The sequence below is a fragment of the Arachis hypogaea genome, chromosome 19 (assembly GCF_003086295.3).
Source record: "Arachis hypogaea cultivar Tifrunner chromosome 19, arahy.Tifrunner.gnm2.J5K5, whole genome shotgun sequence".
NCBI lineage: Eukaryota > Viridiplantae > Streptophyta > Magnoliopsida > Fabales > Fabaceae > Arachis > Arachis hypogaea.
Genome location: NC_092054.1, coordinates 32,860,153 through 32,887,363, shown reverse-complemented (window position 1 = coordinate 32,887,363; position 27,211 = coordinate 32,860,153). Strand labels below are relative to the sequence as shown.

The following is a 27,211-nucleotide window of genomic DNA, read 5'->3' as shown; positions in this document are numbered from 1 at the left end:
GCGGTGGCGCCTTCGACGGCGATGGCTAGGGCTCTGATTGGCGGCAGGACTTGGCAGCGGCTCGGCAGGAGCAGCGCGATGGAGCTGCCACGAAGCCCCCTGCTCTCTCTCCTATACGCGTTTCCTTTCCCTCAGCTCAAACCGGCGGCGGATTCAGCCCCATCGATGACGGCAAGGGCTCGCGCCGAGGATGACAACGGCGAGGCTCGAGGCACGATGGTGACTTCACACAGCACGGCGGCGGAACACATCTCTGACACCCCTCGCGAGCGCTCTCTCTCTTTCTCCACCGCGGACCTTCTCTCCTTCCGACGCATCTCTCCTCATTTGTGGCGGCACAGCCGTGCTGACGCGACGGCGCTAGCTCGGCGACCCTTCCCTTTCTCAACGCTAGCTTTCTCTCCCCTCTGTTCGACCTTCTCAGCAACGATCGGTAGGGCGCGGCGACGACGACGGCAGAGTTGACCAGTGCCGGCACACCCCCTTTCTCTCTTTCCTCTCCTCTGCCTCCCGTTCTTTCTTCCTTTCTCTCTTTTTTCTTTTTCCTATTGCCACCGCTGTGTTTGGTAACAAGGAGAACAAGGCGGCTAGGGTTGGGTTAGAAGGAGTGAAGGTTAGTGTGCTTGATTTTAGGATTAGGATTTAATTTGGGACAAATGTGAAATTAGAGATTTTTAGATAAATTAAAATTTGGTAATTTTAATTAAATTAGAGTATAGAGTATCAATTAAAAATCTAATTTAATCCATTAAAATTATATTGAAAAATATTATTTGATTATCAACTTACTGATTAGCATTTAATCATGTATTCTAATTTAAAATTAAAAATAATATAATTAATTTTCTTTGTTTATAAAAATTAAAGTATTAAATTCCAAAATCTCAATTAGTTAACTAAATCATATAAAATTCTTATTCTTTTACAACTGTTAAGCTGTATAATTTAAATATAGAAAATTATTCAATAATTGTTAGATAAAAAGATCTTTTATATTATTATACCCAAACATAATTGATAGATAAAAAGATCTTTTTACATGAGATATCCAAATATAAAATTACTTTTACCTCTGCATAAGATTTTTTAAAAAAGATAACTCGAAAAAAGATATTTTCTTAAAAACTCACCCAAACAAGCCTATAGTCTTATACAAGTAAAAAATTCACCATTCACACTACATTGAATTCTCATACTAGTTATAATTAATCAATTATATATGTCATTAATTGTATGAATGTAGTATAAAATTCTTACTTTTTTCCTGAAATTTTCTATAAAATTTCTCTTAATATCCTATCATATGCTGCCTTTTCTTTAAGTTTCTAAAATGCTTTTTATATTTGAAATAAAATTAAATGAGTTGTATTCATGAGAAATTAAGATTTTATATATGATAATGTAAGTTCTTTTATACTAAAGATTTTAATTCGAACTTTTTGTATACATTCAACTTTCTTATGGCACAGCAATCATATTAGAATATGATGGGTACATACTACATAGTAGTGCCAACTAAGATGTTGCTAATTTGTAATATCATTACAACATTTTAATTTTATAAGGGATATCCCCACCTATTTATTAATATTAGAGATATAATTATTTTTCTATTTTTTGTTATTCATTTAAATTTTTAACGAAAGTAGTAGTATTATAACAATTAAAAAAAATAACGACTAATTATTATTTTGCAACATATAGTCAAGTTTTTCTTCTCAATTAGCTTTTTAATTAGTTTTTATACTTCCCGATGACTAATTCACGTACACTTTCTGTATATAAAGTTAGAAACACTCTTGAATTATCCTCAATTATCATAATATAAATAAGTGTGAATTTTAACTTTACTATATATGTCCCATAAAAATCATTTGGTTAAAATGTATTCCCACTTTTATCTAGCTCATCAAACATACTTTACGTATTTAATCATAATATAAACTTTATAAATATGTATACTTTATTATCAAATAACAAAATACGATACGCTATGAAATTTATTTATTTTTCGTTGTCCCAATTGAACTAGACATAAGATTTTATATCTAGAAAGACGAAAATGAAGTCCTATGGAAATGATAGAATTTTTTTAGTAATAACTTTTATTTTTTTAATTATTTTCGGAACTCTAACTCAAATATCTTGTTAAGAAACCAAAACACTTAGCACTCGAGATTTATTTGAAGGAAAAAGCAATTATCACTTTTTAAAACGGTAGTGCAATTCCCCACCTTGACACAACATCATATATTTCCTGATTAAAAAAAGCGGTTTTAGGGCTGATGTGGTCCCAACAAAAATAAGCATAAATATTACCATAATCTCTCAATGTTCCATGAGCTATATGTGTTAAAGAGTAACAGTGAAGAACACCACTCTCCCTCACTCTCTCCTCATAGTGTCGACATCATGGTTTGCCAAGAACAAGAGGCATTAGTGAACAAAGTGCTTGACCTCTACCACAAGATTTCAACCTTAGACACCCTCAAACCTTCCCAAGATGTGGACACCCTCTTCACCCAACTCGTTCGCACATGCATCCCTCATACCCCATTCATCGACATCACTAAACTTTCCACAACCGTCCAAGAAGCTAGATCCGACCTAATTCGTCTTTGCGCCGAAGCCGAATCGCTCTTGGAGATGCATTATTCGGCGCTTTTGGTGTCGTCATCCTCCGGTGAGAACCCACTTGGACGTCTTCACGTCTTTCCCTACTACTCTAACTACCTCAAACTTAGTTGTCTCGAATTCAACATTCTTAGCCAGCACTGCCAGGCTGTTCCCACCAAGATTGCCTTCGTGGGTTCTGGCCCTCTTCCCTTAACCTCCATTGTCTTGGCTACCAACCACTTTCCCAACACCACATTCCATAATTATGACATAGACGCTTTGGCCAATTCTATGGCCAAGGCGTTGGTGTCTTCGGATCATGACCTGTCAAAGCGCATGGTCTTTCACACTAGCGACATATTAGATGTGTCGCATGGTTTGAACGAGTTCAATGTTGTTTTTCTTGCCGCGCTCGTGGGAATGAAAAATGAGGAGAAGAAGAAAGTAATTGACCATCTGGGTAAGTATATGGCACCTGGGGCATTTCTTATGGTAAGAAGTGCCTATAGTGCCAGAGCATTTCTATATCCGGTAGTCAATCCTTCTTTTGATCTCAAAGGATTTGAAGTTTTGTCCGTCTTTCACCCTACTGATGAGGTTATCAATTCTATTGTGATTGCGCAAAAATGTCCGATTATTTCAACATCGTCCAAAGAGGTTGAATCAGTCTTCAGTAATAATAACCTTCTCATCAATGGGAACATGATTGAGGAATTGGTAACTGAGGAGCAGCTTTAATTAATTTCCTAAATTCTCTCCCTCTTTATTGGGAAAATATTTACTTTTAAATTACGGTTGCAATTATTATTGCAATTGTAAGAATTGCAGAAACTAAAATAAAAAAAAATGCAGCTAATGCAATTGCAATCACTATTACTATGATGATGCGTTACGGTTGCTGCTGGAATAAGCTATGATTCCCAGGACTACCGTAATCATAATTATTTTATTATTAATATAACAACAGTATGGTAATTAACATTTGGCAACCTAGTTAATGTTTGCCATTTATAATTTGAAAATTTTAATTTATTGTGTACTATCTAGCAATATATGTCGATTTTCTTTTGCGTTGTTCATGAATTTCGACAAATAAAAGAAGATATATATTGTGTGTCTTATTTAATCAGAGCTTCATTTCTCTTTCAAGCCAATTGAACAATGTTATAATGTTTTTCTTTTTAATTCTCCTAATCACCGTGTTTCTTTATTATTATTATTATTATTATTATTATTATTATTATTATTATTATTATTGTCAATTTTTTGGTAACTTTTAGATAAATATATTTAGTCTAAATATATTAATCTAATCACAGTTAGTTGTATAAATTAATATGCTAGGTATATACCAAAATCAGACACTAATAAAAAATAGGGCAAAAAACCATAATAAGCCAATGCCAGGCCGAAATTACGTAAATAAGCCAAAACCAAAATCGTTTCATCAATGAGCCAAACCATATATTAATATAATTCGAACCACATTGGTTCGAACTGCATTCATGAATAATTCGAACCAAGGCAGTTCGAATTACAGAGAGAGAAAATGGTTCAAGTAAATCGAACCAGGGTGATTCGAATTAGCATTGTTAGTAATTTGAACCAAGCTGGTTCGAATTATAGAGAGAGAAGCTGCATCAAGTAATTCGAACCAAGCTGGTTCGAATTACACAATCCCTAATTCGAACCAGGCTGGTTCGATTTAGTGGTAGACAGAGCAGTATATATATGGTTGTAAACGTGAGTTGCTCTCATTAGAGGGTTTAAGATGGCTAGTGAGGAGAGTTTTGTTGTTTTGGTTCACCACAAAGGATCCTTTAAGAGGAAAACTCGTTCGGGTGTGAAGTTCACAGATAAGGATCCTCTCTGTATTGTCGTTAGTCCAACGATGAGCTATGATGACCTTGTTAGATCTGTGCTGATGAAACTTGGTCTGGAAGGTGCGAAGCGGGTTAAGAAGTTTTTCTACCGCATTCCAATCATGGTCCTGCAGGATACCGTGAAGTATGATTGTTTCACCATTTGTAGTGATGAGGACCTGCAAGTCATGTTTTTTTGTCGGAGGCAGTTTCCGGAGGTGAGGACACCAGAATTGTTGGCAAAGATGGTTGATGTGGTATCCAACTCAGGGGGTTCGAACCGAAATACCACCACTGTAGCCACGGCAGCCGGTTCCAGTTTCAGGCCTGCCGTTGCTTCTTCATCCGTCCCTGTGTACGAGCCAGCGGTCCAACCTGTCGCCTCTCCGTCTTTTGCTGTTGATCTCAATGACGGCGTAGGCGACGAGGTAGGATCATTTGATATTATGCCGAACGCTTTACAGGGCGTTCCACCGGTTGGCGTCGGAGACGGATTGTTGGGTGATGCAGAGGAGGATGACGTCGAGCCGGATATGATTGAGGATGACAGGGCGACGAGGTTGGACCGCTGGCTCGTACACAGGGGTGGTCACAACAGGGGTGGTCCCCCGTACCACGCCCTCTCCGCCTCCCTCCCTGGCCTCGTCGTCTGCCTCCAGCGGGACCCGCATCGTCATCATCGTCCATAGCATGCTCAAGCCAGTTCCAGTCACGCTGGCTCCGTCGTGTCCCGACACGAGTTCTCCTCTCAACCCGCCGCCTATCCGGCACGTCCTCAGGTCGATCCATGTCAGGAACTCGCCCAACACCCCGCTGTGAGGCCTCAACTGGAATAGGAACCGCTCTCGGATCCCCCAAGTGCATGTCCGGAGACAAGAACCTCTTTCCATGCTGAAGCCACCACTCGAGGAACTCATGCGATGGTCCAGGGTCGGCAACAACATCGAACCTCAGCACGGTCTCCGCACGGGACTCCCAATAGAGATGCCACTTCTGCAAGTGGTACGGGAACCATCTATCACCGCCTCTGCCATCCTTCGACATCAGAAAGTCGATGTTCAGGGCGGGACCCGGACGGGCTGCACCCCTCCGAACTGCGGAAGCACCCTATCTATCTGATGCCACTCTATGACGGCAAAGTAGATCAGCGACGTCACAGACCGCCACAACGCCATATGCCGATGCTCCAATGCCTCTGGATGCACAACCTGAAGTACGTCGGGGCTGCTGTACGGCATCCAGATAAACTGCACGGAGAACCCTCCATTGTCAGGACAAGTCATGGACACAACTCATAAAGTGTGGTTAAATAAAGAAAATGTTTAAGTTGAGTGCTCACCTCCCTGTCCTGTAACCGGTCTATCCTCAGCCTCCACATCTGCACTCTAGGACCCTTCTCGCTACCGGAAGGGTTGTAACCTGACCACCTGCATCATACATGTGTCCTATGGCTACTTAAATGTGTGTTTTGGGTATGTAATACATTATTAATGAACATGGAGTTATGCAAATTAAGTTGAAATAGAGAAGGTTGAGTAGAGTACCTCGAGGCCAACGGCCAGCTGAATGTCTCATACCCTGCAGGCCTAAACAGAGGAAATCGCCAGAAGATCCAAGACTGAAGTAGCTGAAGTGGGCCCGCTAACTTGACCACATGTCTGTTCGCCACTCGGCACATGCACCGGTACAACCATGCTAGTGCCGCAGAACCCCAGCTATAGGTACCCATCTCCTCCAGCCTAGCTACATAGGGAAGCCATCTGATGTGAACGCGGTTGCCTGACTTGTCCGCAAACAGCTGCGTACCCAACAACATCATGATGTACGCACGGACATATCTCCGCACAGTCTCGTCATCGGCTCCGTCGGGGCACTCACCAAAGGTCTCCTGGAACAAGCTACAGTTCACTGCGTACTTCTGAACCTGACTGGGAGGAGGAGTCACCCCAAGCAACTCCTGAAACCACACCCAGGCTGAACGGCCACCCTGGATGTATATCTGGAACTCTAATAGGCAACCACTCACGTAACGCCCGTCCACCGGCAAACCCAACTGGTATGCCACGTCCTGAAGTGTGATCGTGCACTCTCCGAACGGCATATGAAACGTGTGCGTCTCCGGACGCCAGCGCTCCACGAATGCATTGACTAGGGCCTCGTCTAACCGGAACCATCTGTCGTTCAGCCTTGCAAGATGGTATAGTCCGGCCATCTGCAAGTACGGAACGTATCTGTCATCGAGTCGCTTGCCCTGCTGCCGCCGCATGCTCCTGATGCATCGCTGAGGCTGCGCATGACAAGCACCGCATTGTTAGAACCGGCTTCATAACCAATGACAAACATAACCAACACGATAAATCATCAACAAAACATCATACTAAATCAAACCACATAAATATCCATGAATGACAACTACATGCAAAACAACTACCATAGACCACCCCCCTAAACCACTAATATAAAACAGCTTAACTAGAACCACTAACGTAAAACAGCTTCACTAAAACCATTAACAAAAAAATAGCTAACATTAAACCACTAACACAAACCACTAAAATAAAACAACTAACACAAACCTCTAACATAAAACAACTAACACAAATCACTAATATAAAACAACTAATACAAACCACTAAAATAAAACAATTAACACAAACCACTAACATAAAACAACTAACATATATCGCCAACATAAAAAAACCAACATAAACCACTAAAACCAAATGCAAAATCACTTAGTCACATATACCGCTAGCACGAACTTATTTCTGAACTAACCTCGTCGTTGATGACCCCAGCTATATGAGCAACTCCGTCCAAGCGATATAACCTTGCCGGATCGTCCCCCATTAGCAGAGTATTCCGTTCAGGTCTTCGTCAGAGAGAATCTGGGTCGTTTTCTCTGGGATTTGGTGGGGCAGGGGACAGGAATAATGGTTCGAATGAGGCTGATTCGAACTCCTTATATAGCCAAATCACGAGTAATTCGAACCAGGTCGGTTCGAATTACTAAGGAGCCACTTTGAGGGTAATTCGAACCAGGTACATGGGTTGCTTTCGAGTGTGTAATTCGAACTAGCCCTGTTCGAATTACATGGGATTAGAGTTCGAACCTCCTTGGTTCGAATTACATGCAACCTTTTCTCAGCCTAATTCGAACCACTCTGGTTCGAATTATTAAGGATTGTAGTTCGAACCACACTGGTTCGAATTACATTAAAATAGTGTTTGGCTCATTGCTGAAACGATTTTAACTTTGGCTTATTTACGTAACTTAAATCTTGCCTTGGCTTATTAGGGTGTTTTGCCCTAAAAAAATATATACTAAAATATAAATATACATCTATCTATTCTATCTATCTATTCTATTATATAAAAATCAGATTTATGCACTTAATGATGGAGCTGACGTGGCATGCTTCTGAGAGTGTTTCCCAATTTATTTCTTTTCACTCATTAAATACAAGTTATTATGATAAACTAACTATATCAACTAATTGATTTGATTCGATAATTAAATATCATATAATTTATTATAATTTATATCAATTTAATTTGGTAATATTTCCTAATTCATTTATTTTAATATTCTGTTAGTATTTTTAATTTAATTTTTTTAATTTATTAAACCAAATTTATTGTGTGTACTAATTAATTAATTTGATTAATTTATTAGTTATTAAATAATAAATTTATGAATAAAACAACTGAGATATTTTTAACTAATAATCAAATCAAATCAAATCAAATAATATATATTAAGCTAAATTCAAATCATGTGAATTAAAGACTAAATTAAAATAAGATAATTTCTTACTTATTCAAGTTGAGTGCATAAATACAAATTAATTTTGTTAGATAATCATAGTTGTCTGGTCTACTATATATAGATGGCCACACAAAATTATAAGAATCATAATTTTTATTACTCTTGTTATTTCAACCCTTCTTTTCTTCTTCTTTTTTTTTTCTTTATGTATAATTTCTTTTATGTATAAATGTACCCAAAATGAGAAAGTACGGATAAGTGTTTTATTGATTGTTTGTTTGATGAATATATCTCAATTTAGGCATTCTACGAATGTGGATGGAAGTTGACCTGTAGCAATTCAAAGTGGCTGACAGAGGAAAAATGTCGGTAAATATTTTCACAAAAATAATCACGTTGTAAGTATAGTTCTAAACCGACAATTAAACCTCAGTCAGAATTTAAATTGTTTTTCACAATGCAAACCCAATAAAAATAAATCGAAGTATTTAAATCTTGGGTCATCTCTCAAGAAATTGCAGGGAAGTGTAGTTTATTGTTGGTTATGGGAAAGTATATTTTTGGGTTTGGAATAAGAAACAAGAAAGTAACAAAGAAAATAAAATAACAACTAAGAAAAGTCCTGACAAGGATTGAGAATTGGAATTCCTATCCTCATTATCATAGTCACTTGTGATGGTAATTGCCTTTTGCTCTCACTTAGTTAACCTCTAACAATTGAAGGTAAGTCAAGTGAGCAATTCAACTTGAGTTCACAAGTCCTAATCAAAGATCAGAGTTAGTGAAACTCAAGCCAACTAGCAACTTTCAATCACCAACCAACAAGAGACTTTGACAATTCAAGAGTCTCCAATTGATCAATCCAAGTTAAGAACGTAAACATCTAATTTAAAATCCAACCAAGCATTTTATCAAACACTTGGTAGGCACAAAATAAAAGCATAGAAAAGTAACAAGGAATACTAAATCTAAACAACCAATGGCAAGCATCAATAACACGAATTAAAGAAAGAAATCATAAATATGGAAACATAAATTGCATTAACATGGATCAAAGGAAACATAAGAGTTCATAAACTAAATTGGCAACATAAAGTAATCAACAAGAGAAATAGATAACTAAGGTACTGAAACAAATAAAAGTAGAAGAGAAACTAAATTAAAGTAGAGTAGAAATCTGAATTTGAGAAAAGCTAAACCTAAAAACCCTAAAACCTAGAGACTCCTCTCTCTCTCTAGAAAACTACATCTAAAACCTAAAATTATGTAAATGAATGTTGAATGATGGATTCTCCCAACTCTACAGCCTCTATTATGTGTTTTTGGGCTTGGAACTGGGCCAAAAACAGCCCAGAAATCGCCCCTAGCGTTTTCTGATATCTGCAGCACGTGACGCTCTGTCACGCATATGCGTCGCCCATGCGTACGCGTCGCTTGACAAAATCCTGGTCACGCATACGCGTCGTCCACACGTACGTGTCGCTCACCTTCTGAACTGTCACGCGTACGTGTCGCCCATGCGTACGCGTCGCTGCCAGCTTCCCAAAACCTCAATTTCTTGAGTTCCTTCCACTTTTGCATGCTTCTTTTTCATCCTCTAAGCCATTCCTGCTCTAGAAAACCTGAAATCACTTAACGCACATATCACGACATCGAATGGTAACAAGAGAGTATTAAAATTAGCAAATTTAAGGCCAAAGAAGCATGTTTTCAATCATAGCACGAAATTAGGAAGGAAAATGTAAAACATGCAATTTACATGAATAAGTGTGAGAATAATTGATAAAATTTGCTCAATTCAATACAAAATAAATCATAGAATAGCGGTTTATCAATCTCCCCATACTTAAACATTAGCATGTCCTCATGCTAAGCTCAAGAGAAGCTATAAAGGAGGTGAAGAGGAATGGTAGAATGTATGAAATGCAACCTATCCATATGAATGTAACTAAATGTGAAATGCTTCTACCTACTTGGTTAAAAGCAAATCGAATTCTCCAAGAACAAATATGAACTGGATTCCACTAATTTAAATCATAAAATGAAGTACAAATGGACTTGCAAGAAGAAAGCTCGTGAAAGCCGGGAACAAAGAATCGAGCATCGAATCCTCACTAGAAGGGTATACACTCTAATCACTCTAGTGTTTAAGGGTTGATTCTCTCAATTCTCTACTAAGCTTGCTTTCTAGGACTTGCTCTTCTTCTAACAATCAACAAAGATTTAATGCACCAATACACATATCAAGAGGTTTTTTCAAGGGTTGTAATGGGGTTAGGGTCAAGGTAGGATTATATTTGGTTAAGTGGACTAAAATCTGAATCCTCGATTAACCCAAACTTCCCGCCGAACCTAAGACAATCCATGTAATCAGAATATAAAATCTAACTACCCATTAACTATGTTTTCCACATTTTCATGCATCCCAATTTTTAGTACAACTCATATGCATTGCTATCACCATTTACTTTGGGGCATTTTGTCCCCTTTTATTATTTGCTCCTTTTCTTTTCTTTTTCTCTTTTTCTTTTTTCTTTTGTTTTTTCTTAATGCATATGCTTAAGGTATTGAATGTAAGAATATGTGCTCAACCATTTTTTTTCATTTTCACCAAAAATATACAATATGCCTAATTTCCAAACCAAATGTTGCAAATCCAATTTCCCCACACTACAAAAAAACAGCTCTATTGCCACGCTTTTTAAGCTATCGCCACGCTTTTGAAAGGGTGGCGTCTGAAAGGGTGGTGGTTGCTCTATCACCATGCTTTTTCTTTTGCCACGCTTTTTACAAATGGCCACCTGTTAAAGCGTGGCTGTATGTAAGAGATATGGCCACGTTTTAAAAGCGTGGCCATATGGGAGATATGGCCACGCTTTTGAAGCGTGGCAATGGAGAGAGATATGGCCACGCTTTTAAAGCGTGGCGAAAGAGAGAGATATTGCCATGCTTTTACAGCGTGGTAATAGCGAGATATGGCCACGCTTTAAAAGCGTGGCAATAGCCTTGTAAAATTTAAAAAAAAAATCATTTTTCTGATTTTTACCTTCATCAATACAAAATATAAATTTTTCAGTTCTTTTTTATTACCAAACTTATAAATATAGTATGCAATTTTTATCACAAGACAAATCAAATAATAATTAGTGCCATATATAATTTTTGCTATAATTATTTTATACATTAAAAAACTAATACTCATACAAAATAAATCTCGAGTTCTGATGAGCGGATATTTTATACGCTTTTTGGGGTTAATTTCATATAGTTTCTAGTGTGTTTTAGTTAGTTTTTAGTTTATTCTCAGTAGTTTCTAGGCAAAATTCATATTTCTGGACTTTACTATGAGTTTGTGTGTTTTTCTGTAATTTCAAGTATTTTCTGGCTGAAATTGAGGGAGTTGAGCAAAAATCTGATTCAGGCTGAAAAAGGACTGCTGATGCTGTTAGATTCTGACCTCCCTACACTCAAAGTGGATTTTCTGGAGCTACAGAATTCCAAATGGCGCGCTCTCAATTGCGTTGGAAAGTAGACATCCAGGGCTTTCCAGCAATATATAATATTCCATACTTTGCTCAAGGATAGACGACATAAACTGGCGTTCAACGCCAGTTCCATGCTGCAGTCTGGCGGCCAGCGCCAGAAACAAGTTACAAGTTGGAGTTCAACGTCAGAAACAGGTTACAACCTGGCGTTGAACGCCCAAAACAGCCCAGGCACGTGAGAAGCTTAAGTCTCAGCCCCAGCACACACCAAATGGGCCCCAGAAGTGGATTTCTGCACTATCTATCATAGTTTACTCATTTTCTGTAAACCTAGGTTACTAGTTTAGTATTTAAACAACTTTTAGAGATTTATTTTGGATCTCATGACATTTTAGATCTGAACTTTGTACCTTTTGACGGCATGAGTCTCTAAACTCCATTGTTGGGGGTGAGGAGCTCTGCTGTGTCTCGATGAATTAATGCAAGTATTTCTGTTTTCCATTCAAACATGCGTGTTCCTATCTAAGATATCCATTCGCACTTCATTATGAATGTGATGAACGTGACAATCATCATCATTCCTTCACGAACGCGTGCCTGATAACCACTTACGTTCCACCATAGAATGAATGAATATCTCTTAGATCTCTTAATCAGAATCTTCGTGGTATAAGCTAGATTGATGGCAGCATTCAAGAGAATCCGGAAAGTCTAAACCTTGTCTGTGGTATTTCGAGTAGGATTCAGGGATTGAATGACTATGACAAGCTTCAAACTCGTGAGTGCTGGGCGTAGTGACAGACACAAAAGGATAGTAAATCCTATTCCGGTACGATTGAGAACCTGCAGATGATTAGCCGGGCGGTGACAGCGCATCTAGACCCTTTTCACTGGAAGGATGGATGGTAGCCATTGACAACGGTAATCCACCAACACACAGCTTGCCATAGGAGGACGTGCGTGCGTGAATCAGAAAACAGAATTTCAGAAGACAAAGCATCTCCAAAACCCCAACATATTCTCCATCATTGCATACAAGTATAATTTGTGTTCTGCCCTTTTATTCCTTGCAATCAAATTTGATAAGTGAATTATTTTATTGTTTTCCTGACTAAGAGTTACAAGATAACCATAGATTGCTTCAAGCCAACAATCTCCGTGGGATCGACCCTTACTCACGTAAGGTATTACTTGGACAACCCAGTGCACTTGCTGGTTAGTGGTACGAGTTGTAAAAAGTGTGATTTACAATTCGTGCACCAAGTTTTTGGCACCGTTGCCGGGGATTGTTTGAGTTTGGACAACTGACGGTTTATTTTGTTGCTTGGATTAGGAAAAATTTTTCTTTTTGGTTTAGAGTCTTTTATTATTTATACCTTGTTAAAATATTTTAAACTTATAGCTCAATTAGCTAGAGCGTGGTGCTTATGTTCTTAGTAATTGGCTAGCCTATTTTTTTAAAAATCTTTTTCAAAAATACTTTTTCTTTGAATAAATCTTGTGCCAAACTTTAAGTTTGGTGTTTTCTTGTTGATTATTCTTTGTTTTTCGAAAATTTTAGTTTGGTTTTCTAAAAATTTTAAGTTTGGTGTTCTTTCTTCATGTTCTTGTGTTCTTGTGAGTCTTCAAAGTGTTCTTGAGTTTCCTTGTGTCTTGATCTTAAAATTTTTAAGTTTGGTGTTCCTTGGTGTTTTCCCTCCAAAATTTTCGAAAACAAGGAGCATTAGATCTAAAAATTTTAAATCTTGTACTATCTTATTATTTTTCTCTCTCCTCTTTAAATCCAAAAATATCTTTTCTCTCTATTTTAAAGCAAATTTTCAAAATTTACCTTTAAAATTCAGATTTTTATTTCAAAATTTAAAACCTTTTTCAAAAATCATCATATCCTTTTCAAAACTTCCTAATCACTTTCTCTCTCCTCATTTTTTTCGAAAATCTTCACCTATTTTTATTTATTTTATTTTAATTTATTTTGTTTTCGAAATAAATAAATAATTAAATAAATAAAAATATTTTCTTCTATTTTAAATCATCTCCCTTTCTCCATCATGGACCTAAGCGGAAATGAACAGTCCAGGAGGACTCTGGGATCATATGCTAACCCCTCTACTGCTTCATATGGGAGTAGTATCTGCATACCCTCCATTGGAGTCAGTAGTTTTGAGTTGAATCCTCAGCTCATTATCATGGTGCAGCAAAGTTGCCAGTATTCCGGTCTTCCACAGGAAGAACCTACAGAGTTTCTGGCACAGTTTTTACAGATTGCTGACACAGTACATGATAAGGAAGTAGATCAGGATGTCTACAGATTATTACTGTTTTCATTTGCTGTAAAAGACCAAGCTAAAAGGTGGTTAAATAACCAACCTAAGGCTAGCATAAGGACATGGAAACAGCTGACAGAAAAATTCATGAACCAATACTTTCCTCCAAAACGGATGACATAGCTAAGGCTGGACATCCAAGGCTTTAAACAAGGGGATAATGAATCTCTTTATGATGCCTTGGAGAGATACAGAGAGATGCTACGAAAATGCCCCTCTGAAATATTTTCAGAGTGGGTTCAGTTAGACATCTTCTATTATGGGCTTACAGAAAGAGCTCAAATCTCTCTAGACTACTCAGCTGGTGGATCTATCCACATGAGAAAGACAATTGAAGAAGCTCAAGAGCTCATTGATACAGTTGCTAGAAATCAGCACCTGTACCTAAGCAGTGACCCTTCCATGAAAGAAGAGGTTAAAACAGTAACTGCTGAACTCAGTCTTGTAAAACAAGCTGCTGAATTCAATCAGCAACTGGACTTTCTAACAAAGCAGTTAGCCGAATTCAAGGATAGACTACAAGAAACAAGGATGGCTAACATAAATATGGAAGAACAATTGAGGCAAACAAAGCAGCAGCTGTCAAAACAAATAACAGAAGAATGACAAGCAGTTCAATTAAGAAGTGGAAAGACATTAAATACCCCACCTCAAGGCAGCAGGAAGCCAAGAAATGAGAAAACTACCCAAATTTCATCTGAGGACAGCAAGAGCCCAGGGAAAAATAATTCTGGCGCTAAAACGCCAGAAATTGGGTGGAAGGCTGGCGCTGAACGCCCAAACCATGCTCAGGACTGGCGTTCAATGCCAGAAACAAGCAGGGAACTGGCGTTGAACGCCCAAAGGAAGCACAGTTCTGGCGTTCAGACGCCAGGACCAGATGAGGAGTTGGCGTCTAACGCCACTCCAGCTTCCAACCCTGGCTTTCAAATGCCAGTGAGGGATCAGACACCTGCAAGTGCTGATAATAAATCCCTCAAGAAGGCTTCTCAACCTACCTCTGTAGGAAATAAACCTATAGCAACTAAGGTTGAGGAATATAAAGCCAAGATACCTTATCCTCAAAAACTCCGCCAAGAGGAGCAGGATAAGCAATTTGCTCGCTTTGCAGATTATCTCAGGACTCTTGAAATAAAGATTTCATTTGCAGAGGCACTTGAGCAAATACCTTCTTATGCCAAGTTCGTGAAAGAGATCTTGAGTCATAAGAAGGATTGGAGAGAAACTGAAAGAGTTCTCCTCACTGAAGAATGCAGTGCAGTCATTCTGAAAAGCTTTCTTGAAAAACTTAAAGACCCTGGGAGTTTTCTGATACCATGCACATTAGAAGGTAATTGCACCAAGACAGCTTTATGTGATCTTGGGACAAGCATCAACCTAATACCTGCATCCACTATCAGAAAGCTTGGTTTAACTGAAGAAGTTAAACCAACCCGAATATGTCTCCAACTTGCTGATGGCTCCATTAAATACCCATTAGGCGTGATTGAAGAGATGATTGTCAAAGTTGGGCCGTTCGCCTTTCCCACTGACTTTGTAGTGCTGGAAATGAAGGAGCACAAGAGTGCTACTCTCATTCTAGGAAGACCCTTCCTAGCAACTGGACGAACTCTCATTGATGTCCAACAGGGGGAAATAACCCTGAGAGTCAATGATGATGAGTTTAAGTTGAATGCTGTCAAGGCCATGCAGCATCCAGACACATCAAAAGACTGCATGAAAGTTGATCTTATTGACTCTTTGGTAGAAGAGATCAACATGGCTGTGAGTCTCGAATCAGAGTTGGAAGACATCTTTAAAGATATTCAGCCTGATTTGGAGGATTCAGAGGAAATAAAAGAGCCTCTGAAATTTCCTCTGGAAGAGGAAAAACCTCCTAAACCCGAGCTCAAACCATTACCACCATCCCTGAAATATGCATTTCTGGGAGAAGGTGACACTTTTCCAGTGATCATAAGCTCTGCTTTAAATCCACAGGAAGAGAAGGCACTTATTCAAGTGCTAAGGACACACAAGACAGCTCTTGGGTGGTCCATAGGTGACCTTAAGGGCATAAGCCCAGCTAGATGCATGCACAAAATCTTATTGAAGGATAATGCTAAACCAGTGGTTCAACCACAGAGGCGGCTAAATCCAGCCATGAAGGAAGTGGTGCAGAAAGAGGTCACCAAATTACTGGAGGCTGGGATTATTTATCCTATTTCTGACAGCCCCTGGGTGAGCCCTGTCCAAGTTGTCCCCAAAAAGGGGGGCATGACAGTGGTTCATAATGAAAAGAATGAACTGGTTCCTACAAGAACAGTTACAGGGTGGCGCATGTGTATTGACTACAGAAGGCTCAATACAGCCACCAGAAATGATCATTTTCCTTTACCATTCATACACCAGATGCTAGAAAGACAGGCAGGTCATGATTATTACTGCTTTTTGGATGGCTACTCAGGCTATAACTAGATTGCAGTAGATCCCCAGGATCAAGAGAAAACAGCATTCACATGTCCATCTAGAGTGTTTGCTTATAGAAGGATGCCATTTGGGCTGTGTAATGCGCCCGCAACCTTCCGGAGATGCATGCTCTCTATTTTCTCTGATATGGTGGAAAAATTTCTGGAAGTCTTCATGGATGACTTCTCAATATATGGAGACTCATTCAGCCCCTGTCTTGATCACCTGAAACTAGTTCTGAAAAGATGCCAAGAGACCAACCTGGTTTTAAACTGGGAAAAATGTCACTTTATGGTGACTGAAGGGATTGTCCTTGGGCATAAAATTTCAAATAAGGAAATAGAGGTGGATCAAGCAAAAATAAAGGTAATTTAAAAATTACCACCACCTGCCAATGTTAAGGCAATTAGAAGCTTTCTGGGGCATGCAGGATTCTATAGAAGGTTTATAAAGGATTTTTCAAAAATCGCAAAACCTCTGAGCAATCTGCTAGCTACTGACACACCATTTGTGTTTGACACAGAGTGTCTACAGGCGTTTGAAACGCTGAAAGCCAAGCTGGTCACAGCACCAGTTATTTCTGCACCAGACTGGACATTACCATTTGAGCTAATGTGTGATGCAAGTGATCACGCCATTGGTGCAGTACTGGGACAGAGGCATGACAAGCTTCTGCATGTCATTTATTATGCTAGCCGTGTTTTGAATGATGCCCAGAAAAACTACACAACCACAGAAAAAGAATTGCTTTCAGTGGTTTATGCCATTGACAAGTTTAGATCATACTTAGTAGGATCAAAAGTGATTGTGTACACAGATCATGCTGGTCTTAAATATCTACTCGCAAAGCAGGATTCAAAACCCAGACTCATAAGATGGGTGTTGCTTCTGCAAGAGTTTGATATAGAAATAAGAGACAGAAAAGGGACAGAGAACCAAGTGGCTGACCATCTGTCCCGGATAGAGCCAATAGAAGGGACGTCATTCCCCTCTCTTGAAATCTCTGAGACCTTTCCTGATGAACATTTGTTTGCCATTCAGGAAACACCATGGTTTGCAGACATTGCAAACTACAAAGCTGCAAGGTTCATTCCCAAGGAGTACAGCAGGCAACAAAAGAAAAAATTAATTACTGATGCAAAGTACTACTTGTGGGATGAACCCTATCTCTTTAAGAGATGTGCAGATGGCATAATCCGTAGGTGTGTGCCTAAAGAAGAAGCACAAAGGATCTTATGGCATTGCCATGGGTCACAATATGGAGGTCATTTCGGAGGTGAGCGAACAGCCACCAAGGTCCTCCAATGTGGCTTCTACTGGCCCACACTCTACAGAGATTCCCGAGAGTTTGTACGTAACTGTGACAGTTTCCAGAGAGCTGGTAATTTGCCTCATAGTTACGCCATGCCTCAACAAGAAATCTTGGAAATTGAGTTGTTTGATGTATGGGGTATTGATTTCATGGGGCCTTTCCCACCATCATACTCAAACACTTATATTCTGGTGGCAGTTGACTATGTATCAAAATGGGTTGAGGCCATTGCTACACCCACCAATGATACTAAAACAGTGCTGAAGTTCCTCCAGAAACATATATTCAGCAGGTTTGGTGTTCCCAGGGTACTAATCAGTGATGGGGGCACTCACTTCTGCAACAAACAGCTTTACTCTGCCATGGTCCGGTATGGGATTCGCCACAAGGTGGCGACTCCATATCATCCACAGACAAATGGGCAAGCTGAAGTCTCTAATAGAGAACTAAAAAGAATCCTGGAACGGACAGTAAGTACCCGTAGAAAGGATTGGGCACGAAGCTTGGATGATGCTCTGTGGGCTTACAGAACAGCATTCAAGACTCCTATAGGAACCTCTCCATACCAACTTGTGTATGGTAAGGCATGCCACCTGCCCGTGGAACTGGAACATAAAGCCTACTGGGCAACCAGATTCCTAAACTTTGATGCCAAATTAGCTGGAGAAAAAAGATTGCTCCAGCTAAATGAGCTAGAGGAATTCAGATTCACTGCTTTCGAAAATGCCAAGCTTTTAAAGAGAAATAAAAAAAGTGGCATGACAGAAAGCTGTCATCTAGAATCTTTGAACCAAGACAAAAGGTTCTGTTGTTTAACTCTAGGCTCAGGCTATTCCCCGGGAAACTGAAGTCCCGGTGGAGGGGACCATATGTGATTACAAGTGTATCACCATATGGTTATGTGGAGCTTCAAGATATTGATTCTGATAAGAAGTTCATTGTTAATGGACAGAGAATCAAGCACTATCTTGAAGGCAATGTTGAGCAAGAGTGCTCAAGGCTGAGGCTAGATTAAAAACTCAGCAAGGTCCAACTAAAGACAATAAAGAAGCGCTTGCTGGGAGGCAACCCAGCCATGGGGTATCACTTCCTCTAAGCATTTTGCCCTATTCTTGATTTTATTTGTTTATATAAAGTTCACTGATACTAAGGTAAAGAGTCAATTGTATAAGTTCACAGGGTTACAGAAGGATTCTGCATAAAAAACAGAGAAAAAGAGCTCACTGGCAAGAAAACACCAGTAATAGTCTGTTTTGGGCGTTCAACGCCCAAAAGAAGCATCCACTGGGCGTTGAACGCCAGTAAGGATAGCCATCTGGGCGTTAAACGCCAGAAAGAAGCATCTTCTGGGCGTTTAACGCCAGATTTATAGCATCCTGGGCATTCAGAAAAACGCCCAGTGACAAAGGAGTTCCTGGCGTTCAACGCCAGAAAGAAGTAACAGCTGGGCGTTGAACGCCCAGGAGAAGCAGTAGTTGGGCGTTGAACGCCCAAAACATGCAGCGTTTGGGCGTTCAAACGCCAGGATGGTGGGGAGGAGGTAAATTCGTTTTTTCTTTATATTTTTCATTTTAATCTTAATTTTCATGTTTCAATTCATGATTTCTTGCATAAACATGTTACAAACCCTGATTTCTAAAATCCCTAATTTCTAAAAACCCTTCTTTAAAAATATTAAATGTATCTTAATCCATAAGCACAAATCCTTTTTTTTCAATCCAATTCAACTCTTTTTCAAAATTTTCAAAACAAATCTATCTCTTTTTCATTCAAAAATCTTTTCAACTAATCAATATCTTTTTCAAATCTCCATATTATCTTTTTCAAATATCTTTCATATCTTTTCAATTTTAAACTATATCTTTTCTTATCATACTTATTTTTTTAAAATCATATCTTCTATCTTATCTTTCTCCCTATTTTCGAAAACCCCCTCCCTTTTAAAAACCCATTCGGCCTCCTTCCTCTCATCCACCATCCTACACTAGCTCTCCTTCTATCCCTCTCCTTTCTTTTCTTTTGCTTGAGGACAAGCAAACCTCTAAGTTTGGTGTGTTTATCCGTGATCACTAAACCATACCCACTAAGATCATGGCTCCTAAAGGAAAACAACCCACTCCAAGAGGAAAGAAAGAGAGTGTTCCAAAACCACTTTGGAATCAAGGGAAGTTCTTAACTAAAGAACATTCAGACCATTATTACAAAATAATGGGTCTAAGATCAGTGATCCTAGAAGTTAGATTCGATCTGAAAGAAGACGAATATCTGGAGATCCAGGAGCAATTTTGAATCAGGAACTGGGAGATCCTAGCTAATCCTGAAACGAAAGTGGGAAGGAATATGGTCCAGGAGTTCTATGCTAATATGTGGCAAACAGATAAGCAAAGACTATCTGGATCTGCTCTCTATGACTATTGGACCTTGGTCAGAGGAAAGATTGTTCATACCCACCCTGACAAGATCAGGGAGATCTTAAAGCTACCTCAGCTGAAAGATGATCCAGACTCCTTCAATAGGAGAATGATGAGAACAGACAAGGGCCTTGATAAGATTCTAGAGGATATATGTATCCCTGGAGCCAGGTGGACCACCAGCACGAAGGGTGTCCCAAATCAACTCAAAAGAGAAGATCTCAAACCAGTCGCCAGAGGATGGCTGGACTTCATTGGGCATTCTCTGCTGCCCACTAGCAACCGTTCTGAAGTCACTATTAGAAGAGCAGTGATGATCCATTACATCATGATGGGAAAAGAAGTGGAAGTTCATCAACTGATTTCAACTGAATTTTACAAAATTGCAAACAAAAATTCCAAAGATGCCAGGTTGGCTTATCCAAGCTTGATTTCTATGCTCTGCAAGGACGCTGGAGTAAGGATGGGAATAACTGAGTATATCTCAGTTGAGCGACCAATCACCAAAGCATCTATGGAAAAACAACAAGCACAGGATGACCCCATCAAGAAGAGAACACAGGAATTTCTCCCAGAAATCCCTCAATCTGAATACTGGGAGTATCTTGAAACATCTATTACCAAGATGCAAGAAGCTATGGAACAAATAATGAAAGAACAGAAGGAACAAAGTAGCATTCTTTGCTAGTTGCTTAAAGAACAGGAGGAGCAAGGGCGTGATTTAAAGGAATTGAAGCGCCAGAAATTATCTCTTGAAGGACCAAGTACCCCGCAGATTAGAGGAACATCCACTTCCCAGAACAAAGGTTGTTGAATTCAAATCTTAGCCTTAACTCTGTGATAATTGTTTTTCTTTTAGTTTTACCTTAGGAGTCATATAGTAGTAATTAGTATCTATATTTTTGATTTTATCTCCAATTAAGCTATAATTCAATTTTATCATCATCATTAAACATGAATAAAATAGAAGAATTTCTTTAGAATAAGAGGCAATATTTTTCGAGTTTTCAATAAGATAAATTCTAATTATTTACATGTGGTGGCAATGCTTTCTGTCTTCTGAATGAATGCTTGAACAGTGCATATGTCTTTTGAATTTGATGTTTAAGACTGTTAAATATGTTGGCTCTTGAAAGAATGTTGAACATGAGACATGTTATTGATAATCTGAAAAATCATAAAAATGATTCTTGAGGCAAGAAAAAGCAGTGAATACAAAAGCTTGCAGAAAAAAAAAAGAAAAAAATAGAGAAAGAAAAAGAAAAAGCAAGCAGAAAAAGCCAAAGCTCTTAAAACCAAAAGGCAAGAGCAAAAAGCCAATAGCCCTTAAAACCAAAAGACAAGGGTAATAAAAAGGACCCCAAGGCTTTGAGCATCAGTGGATAGGAGGGCCTAAAGGAATAAAATCCTGGCCTAAGCGGCTAAACCAAGCTGTCCCTAACTATGTGCTTGTGGCATGAAGGTGTCAAGTGAAAACTTGAGACTGAGCGGTTAAAGTCAAGGTCCAAAGCAAAAAGAAGAGTGTGCTTAAGAACCCTGGACACCTCTAATTGGGAACTTTAGCAAAGCTGAGTCACAATCTGAAAAGGTTCACCCAATTATGTGTCTGTGGCATTTATGTATCCGGTGGTAATACTGGAAAACAAAGTGCTTAGGGCCACGGCCAAGACTCATAAAGTAGCTGTGTTCAAGAATCAACATACTGAACTAGGAGAATCAATATCACTATCTGAATTCTGAGTTCCTATAGATGCCAATCACTCTGAGCTTCAATGGATAAAGTGAGATGCCAAAACTGTTCAGAAGCAAAAAGCTGCTAGTCCCGCTCATCTAATTAGAATCTGAGCTTCACTCAAAAACTCTGAGATATTATTGCGTCTTAAATTATTTGTATTCTATTTTATTTATCTAGTTGCTTGAGGACAAGCAACAGTTTAAGTTTGGTGTTGTGATGAGCGGATATTTTATACGCTTTTTGGGGTTAATTTCATATAGTTTCTAGTGTGTTTTAGTTAGTTTTTAGTTTATTCTCAGTAGTTTCTAGGAAAAATTCATATTTCTGGACTTTACTATGAGTTTGTGTATTTTTCTGTAATTTCAGGTATTTTCTGGCTGAAATTGAGGGAGCTGAGCAAAAATCTGATTCAGGCTGAAAAAGGACTGTTGATGCTGTTGGATTCTGACCTCCCTGCACTCAAAGTATATTTTCTGGAGCTAAAAAACTCCAAATGGTACGCTCTCAATTGCGTTGGAAAGTAGACATTCAGGGCTTTCCAGCAATATATAATAGTCCATACTTTTCTCAAGGATAGATGACGTAAACTGGCGTTCAACGCCAGTTCCATGCTGCAGTCTGGCGTCCAGCGCCAGAAACAAGTTACAAGTTGGAGTTCAACGCCAGAAACAAGTTACAACCTGGCGTTGAACGCCCAAAACAGCCCAGGCACGTGAGAAGCTTAAGTCTCAGCCCCAGCACACACCAAATGGGCCCCAGAAGTGGATTTCTGCACTATCTATCATAGTTTACTCATTTTCTGTAAACCTAGGTTACTAGTTTAGTATTTAAACAACTTTTAGAGATTTATTTTGGATCTCATGACATTTTAGATCTGAACTTTGTACCTTTTGACGGCATGAGTCTCTAAACTCCATTGTTGGGGGTGAGGAGCTCTACTGTGTCTCGATGAATTAATGCAAGTATTTCTGTTTTCCATTCAAACATGCGTGTTCCTATCTAAGATATCCATTCGCACTTCATTATGAATGTGATGAACGTGACAATCGTCATCATTCCTTCACGAACGCGTGCATGATAACCACTTACATTCCACCATAGAATGAATGAATATCTCTTAGATCTCTTAATCAGAATCTTCGTGGTATAAGCTAGATTGATGGCAGCATTCAAGAGAATCCGGAAAGTCTAAACCTTGTCTGTGGTATTCCGAGTAGGATTCAGGGATTGAATGACTATGACAAGCTTCAAACTCGTGAGTGCTGGGCGTAGTGACAGACGCAAAAGGATAGTAAATCCTATTCCGGTACGATTGAGAACCTGCAGATGATTAGCCGGGCGGTGACAGTGCATCTAGACCCTTTTCACTGGAAGGATGGATGGTAGCCATTGACAACGGTAATCCACCAACACACAGCTTGCCATAGGAGGACGTGCGTGTGTGAATCAGAAAACAGAGGAAAGCAGAATTTCAGAAGACAAAGCATCTCCAAAACCCCAACATATTCTCCATCATTGCATACAAGTATAATTTGTGTTCTGCCCTTTTATTCCTTGCAATCAAATTTGATAAGTGAATTATTTTATTGTTTTCCTGACTAAGAGTTACAAGATAACCATAGATTGCTTCAAGCCAACAATATCCGTGGGATCGACCCTTACTCACGTAAGGTATTACTTGGACGACCCAGTGCACTTGCTGGTTAGTGGTACGAGTTGTAAAAAGTGTGATTTACAATTCGTGCACCAAGTTCAAATTCCAAAACTAAAAACTGAAGAAATACAAAAACAATACAACTTAAATCTTAAGTCCTTTGCTGTTCCTCCTTCCTCTAGCCCTCTTAAACTTCTTTCCCTTAGATCATACATAATTGTTTCAGAAACATTTGTAAACTTTTTTACCTGCAAAAGATGGCTAATGAAGAGAGTAATGTTGCATCTTTCAACATTCAAAAATCAGAGCAGCGATATTAAAGATGTGTTTCTAAAGTTTCTCTTTGATGCACTGGTGTTTGATAAAAAAAAAGAACAATTTATTGCTATACCAGCCTTTGAAATTTGAGAGAACACAAAAGAGAGGTGTTATCTTCCAACTAACATTGACACAACTATGATTTATACAGCTTGGTTCTTGATTATAAAAACAAAGTTTCATCCAACATATATCAAGCACAAACGAAAAGCTTAATAGAAAATAACTTCAGCAAATTGAAAAAGAAGTATAAATTATAGTCACATTCAGTTTTTATAAATTTTAATCAACTCACATTGGAAAATCCAAGATTAACATGCATTGATCTTCATCTGTAATGCCAAGTCTCCATCTTCTTCTTTGTTCAAATAACTTAAAAGTCACAATGAAAAAAATAATACTACTAAAAGATTTGCTTAGTGAAAGCAATAGCTTGAAGAGTGAATAAGTTGATGGCTTGCTTACATATGGGGGTTGAGATGAACCAGTTTGGCTTCGTTAATATCATTACTCGTAAGCTTGAGAGGTAGCAGTGACAGAGATATGCTTGATATGCTTAATTTGTGGCCAATCCTTGCCGCTATCCTCTTGACATCTTGGCAGCAACAGCAGGCAGTTGTCAACCCATAACGACCTTAGAGAAGTGAGCTTGCTCATACCTAACTAACTTTTTAATAATAATAATAATAATAATAATAATAATAATAATAATAATAATAATAATAATAATAATAGTAAGTTAGTAACCAAATTAAACAAGAATAATGAAAAATATAGTCCAACATTTGAAAGGAATAGACAAAAGTAAAAAAAAGATGAATAAATAGAAATGTGGGTTTAAAATTCTTACACCATCTGAGGCAAGAACAACAAAATGATCTTTGTCAGTAAGCAGTCGGTGAGAAAATTTAGGTATGGAAATCACACCATACTCCTTCAAGCAGAAATCTCCGAATGCTCATCTTGCAAAGCAAACACCCTTCCCTTGCACCGTTTAATTCTTTCTGCTTCTCCTATGAGGATTTAAAACCAAATTGAAATGGGTTAAAATAGAGCAAAAATCACATATGGAACAAAGAGATAGGATGAATTATGATGCAAATAACAAACTTGGCAAATCGGGCTTCAAATCAATGGTCAACTAAATTGCCACCATGGAGTCATTGCTGTCCTTGGATCCCATCACTGCTCGAGAATCCTCGATATATCCCATGAACAAATTTGAGCCCTGGTAAGAGAAGAAACTGAGAAAACCATAATGGAATCAGAAACCATAGCTAGATTATCTTTTTATTTCTTTTTCCAACGTGTTACCTGCTTCACTATAGTGACAGCCGTGCTCCCACTACAAAAGCAGTCCAAATTCGGATGAGACCTGAGCTCTTTGTCCATAGACTTACATGCCTTCATGAAAGCCTCTCTCCATGTTGAACTCAGTTTATCCTCGGCTGATAAATCCTTTTGAGAGTCTCCATTGTCCGGTTTTACATTCCCCTTGAAGCAAGCTTTACCTGATCCGTTTCGCTTCGATTCAGAAGAATGCAGAAATGAGAGCAGTTTCAAAGGCGAAAAGAACACAGAATCTGTAAATTACTGGAGCAATAGGGACAAAATAGAATAGGATCTTGTTGCACCAAACAAAACGATATCATTTAATAAAACAAGGTTAGGAAAAATCCAGCAGCATTTCAGCAGTAAATTGGCTATTTCCCAAACTCAATCAATCAAATCAAATTTCATATGAATGCTTTAACAATTAAATTCATCAACATCATATATGCATGCATAGAAAGTGAGCAGAAGAGGAAATGCAAATTGAGAAATCAATAGCAGCCAATGATTAAGGATGTAATGAGCATGAATGCATAATAAGCACAAAGAATCGCAACGAGGAAACGAGTTGCTATCACATGGCACGAAGCAGCAAAAATTATTAAACAGCAGCAGTAAATAGCATGTTTCCCAGGTTCAAGCAAGCAGCAAACTGAATTCATATGACTTAACCAATTTGACAAATTGAAATCATTGCAGTTCATATAATATGGACCAAGCAACAAGCAGAGTAGCACTCAGCAACAACAAACCAAGAAAAATTAATGAAACAGTAACACTTTCACAGCATCTATTTTGGACAATGAACAAAAATACAATAAACAGCAATCACAAGTCCAGAATTCAACACCAAAACAGCACAATAAACAAGTTCATCCAGGGCAACATTCAGAGGAAAGATAAATCCATTCCGAACAGCAGCAGTAAACAAAACAAAACCTACATCCACTAACCAGTCTAGATTCTCTAACCACCTAATTAAAACTAAACTAAATTAGTTGAACTAAACAAGCTAAACAAAATGAGCTAAACCAGATTAATCAAACAGAAATAAAATCAAATGAGATGAAAGGGGAACCTGGGAAGCAGGGAATTGGAACAGGGGAAGGGAAAAGAAAGATTGATGATGATGAGTGAATGGCGGGAGCAACATGGTGGCGGCCTAGTGGTGGCGCTGGGTTATCGGCAGTGGCAGAGGGTAGGTGCTCAGTAAAACAGGGTCTAGTAGTGGCTCTTAACAGAATCTTGGACAAGTACCCCGAGAGTGCCATGCTGAACAAGAATAAAGGTAATTAATTAGTTCAAATAAACGACATCATATCAAGTATTGATAAGTAAGACGATTGTATGATTATCTTAAAATTCATTCACGAAGTCACAGTCCAACAATAGAAATGACATCATATCAAGTCAGTAACATAAAACCTCTTCAGGGAAAAGCTAATAATAAAGAAGGCCATTAGTGTTGAAAATGTGGAACTTATTAATATAATCAAGTTTCAAATTTTCCATATGAAACTCTTCAGGCAATGAAAGAGATGGAATTCAAAATAGAAGGCATCAACCAAAAGAGCACAAGAGAAATACATAAGGTTATTCTACAACTAATCACAATTGCTAGTCCGAAATTTAGTACAGAAAATAGAAAAATGCTAAAAAATTGACTCACATTCTAGCTTATTAATACATTTTCTGCAAGTTAAACTTACATAGCTATTTAAAGAAACAAGATAAACAACTCTTTGTAAAGAAACACATGCTTGATGATTTCCTACCATAAAGTATAGCAAGTTTTGAGAAAAATAGAAAGTATACAAAATAAAAATTATAAAATAAAGTGAATTGACATCGGACAACCATCATTGTAAAGATTAAAATGCAAATCAGAAGACATACCTTTACAGATTCATATATATCTTCAAACAACAAGTTAAGATCACACTAA

At 38.5% G+C, this 27,211-nt stretch overlaps 2 protein-coding genes and 1 long non-coding RNA gene across 3 annotated transcripts; 1 reads left to right on the top strand and 2 right to left on the bottom strand.

The window, feature by feature from the left end:
- The first annotated feature begins 2,327 nt into the window (after window positions 1–2,327).
- Window positions 2,328–3,742, top strand: LOC112779605 (nicotianamine synthase). The gene has a single exon (XM_025823932.3). The coding sequence runs from the start codon at window positions 2,332–2,334 to the stop codon at window positions 3,352–3,354; it is 1,023 nt and encodes a 340-aa protein (XP_025679717.2). The 5' UTR covers window positions 2,328–2,331; the 3' UTR covers window positions 3,355–3,742.
- A 1,794-nt stretch (window positions 3,743–5,536) lies between these two features.
- LOC112778220 (protein MAIN-LIKE 1-like) lies at window positions 5,537–6,821 on the bottom strand. Its single transcript, XM_025822567.1, has 4 exons — window positions 6,729–6,821; window positions 6,023–6,546; window positions 5,818–5,905; window positions 5,537–5,725 (listed from the first exon to the last, which is right to left on the bottom strand). The coding sequence occupies exons 1-4, from the start codon at window positions 6,819–6,821 to the stop codon at window positions 5,537–5,539; spliced, it is 894 nt and encodes a 297-aa protein (XP_025678352.1).
- An 18,069-nt stretch (window positions 6,822–24,890) lies between these two features.
- Window positions 24,891–25,480, bottom strand: LOC112777605 (uncharacterized). Its single transcript, XR_003190497.2, has 3 exons — window positions 25,249–25,480; window positions 25,045–25,162; window positions 24,891–24,947 (listed from the first exon to the last, which is right to left on the bottom strand). It is a non-coding gene; the product is annotated as an uncharacterized lncRNA (long non-coding RNA).
- Window positions 25,481–27,211: the final 1,731 nt, after the last annotated feature.

What these genes read in the sequence shown, in the direction of transcription:
- LOC112779605 (XM_025823932.3), top strand. Translation starts at nt 2,332, where the DNA reads ATGTTCCATGAGCTATATGTGTTAAAGAGTAACAGTGAAGAACACCAC.
- LOC112778220 (XM_025822567.1), bottom strand. Translation starts at nt 6,821, where the DNA reads ATGTTTGTCATTGGTTATGAAGCCGGTTCTAACAATGCGGTGCTTGTC. An exon ending in GAGCATGCGGCGGCAGCAGG is followed by an intron (nt 6,547 to 6,728) that starts GCAAGCGACTCG and finishes ATCACACTTCAG; the next exon opens with GACGTGGCATACCAGTTGGG. An exon ending in ACCGGTTACAGGACAGGGAG is followed by an intron (nt 5,726 to 5,817) that starts GTGAGCACTCAA and finishes TTCTCCGTGCAG; the next exon opens with TTTATCTGGATGCCGTACAG.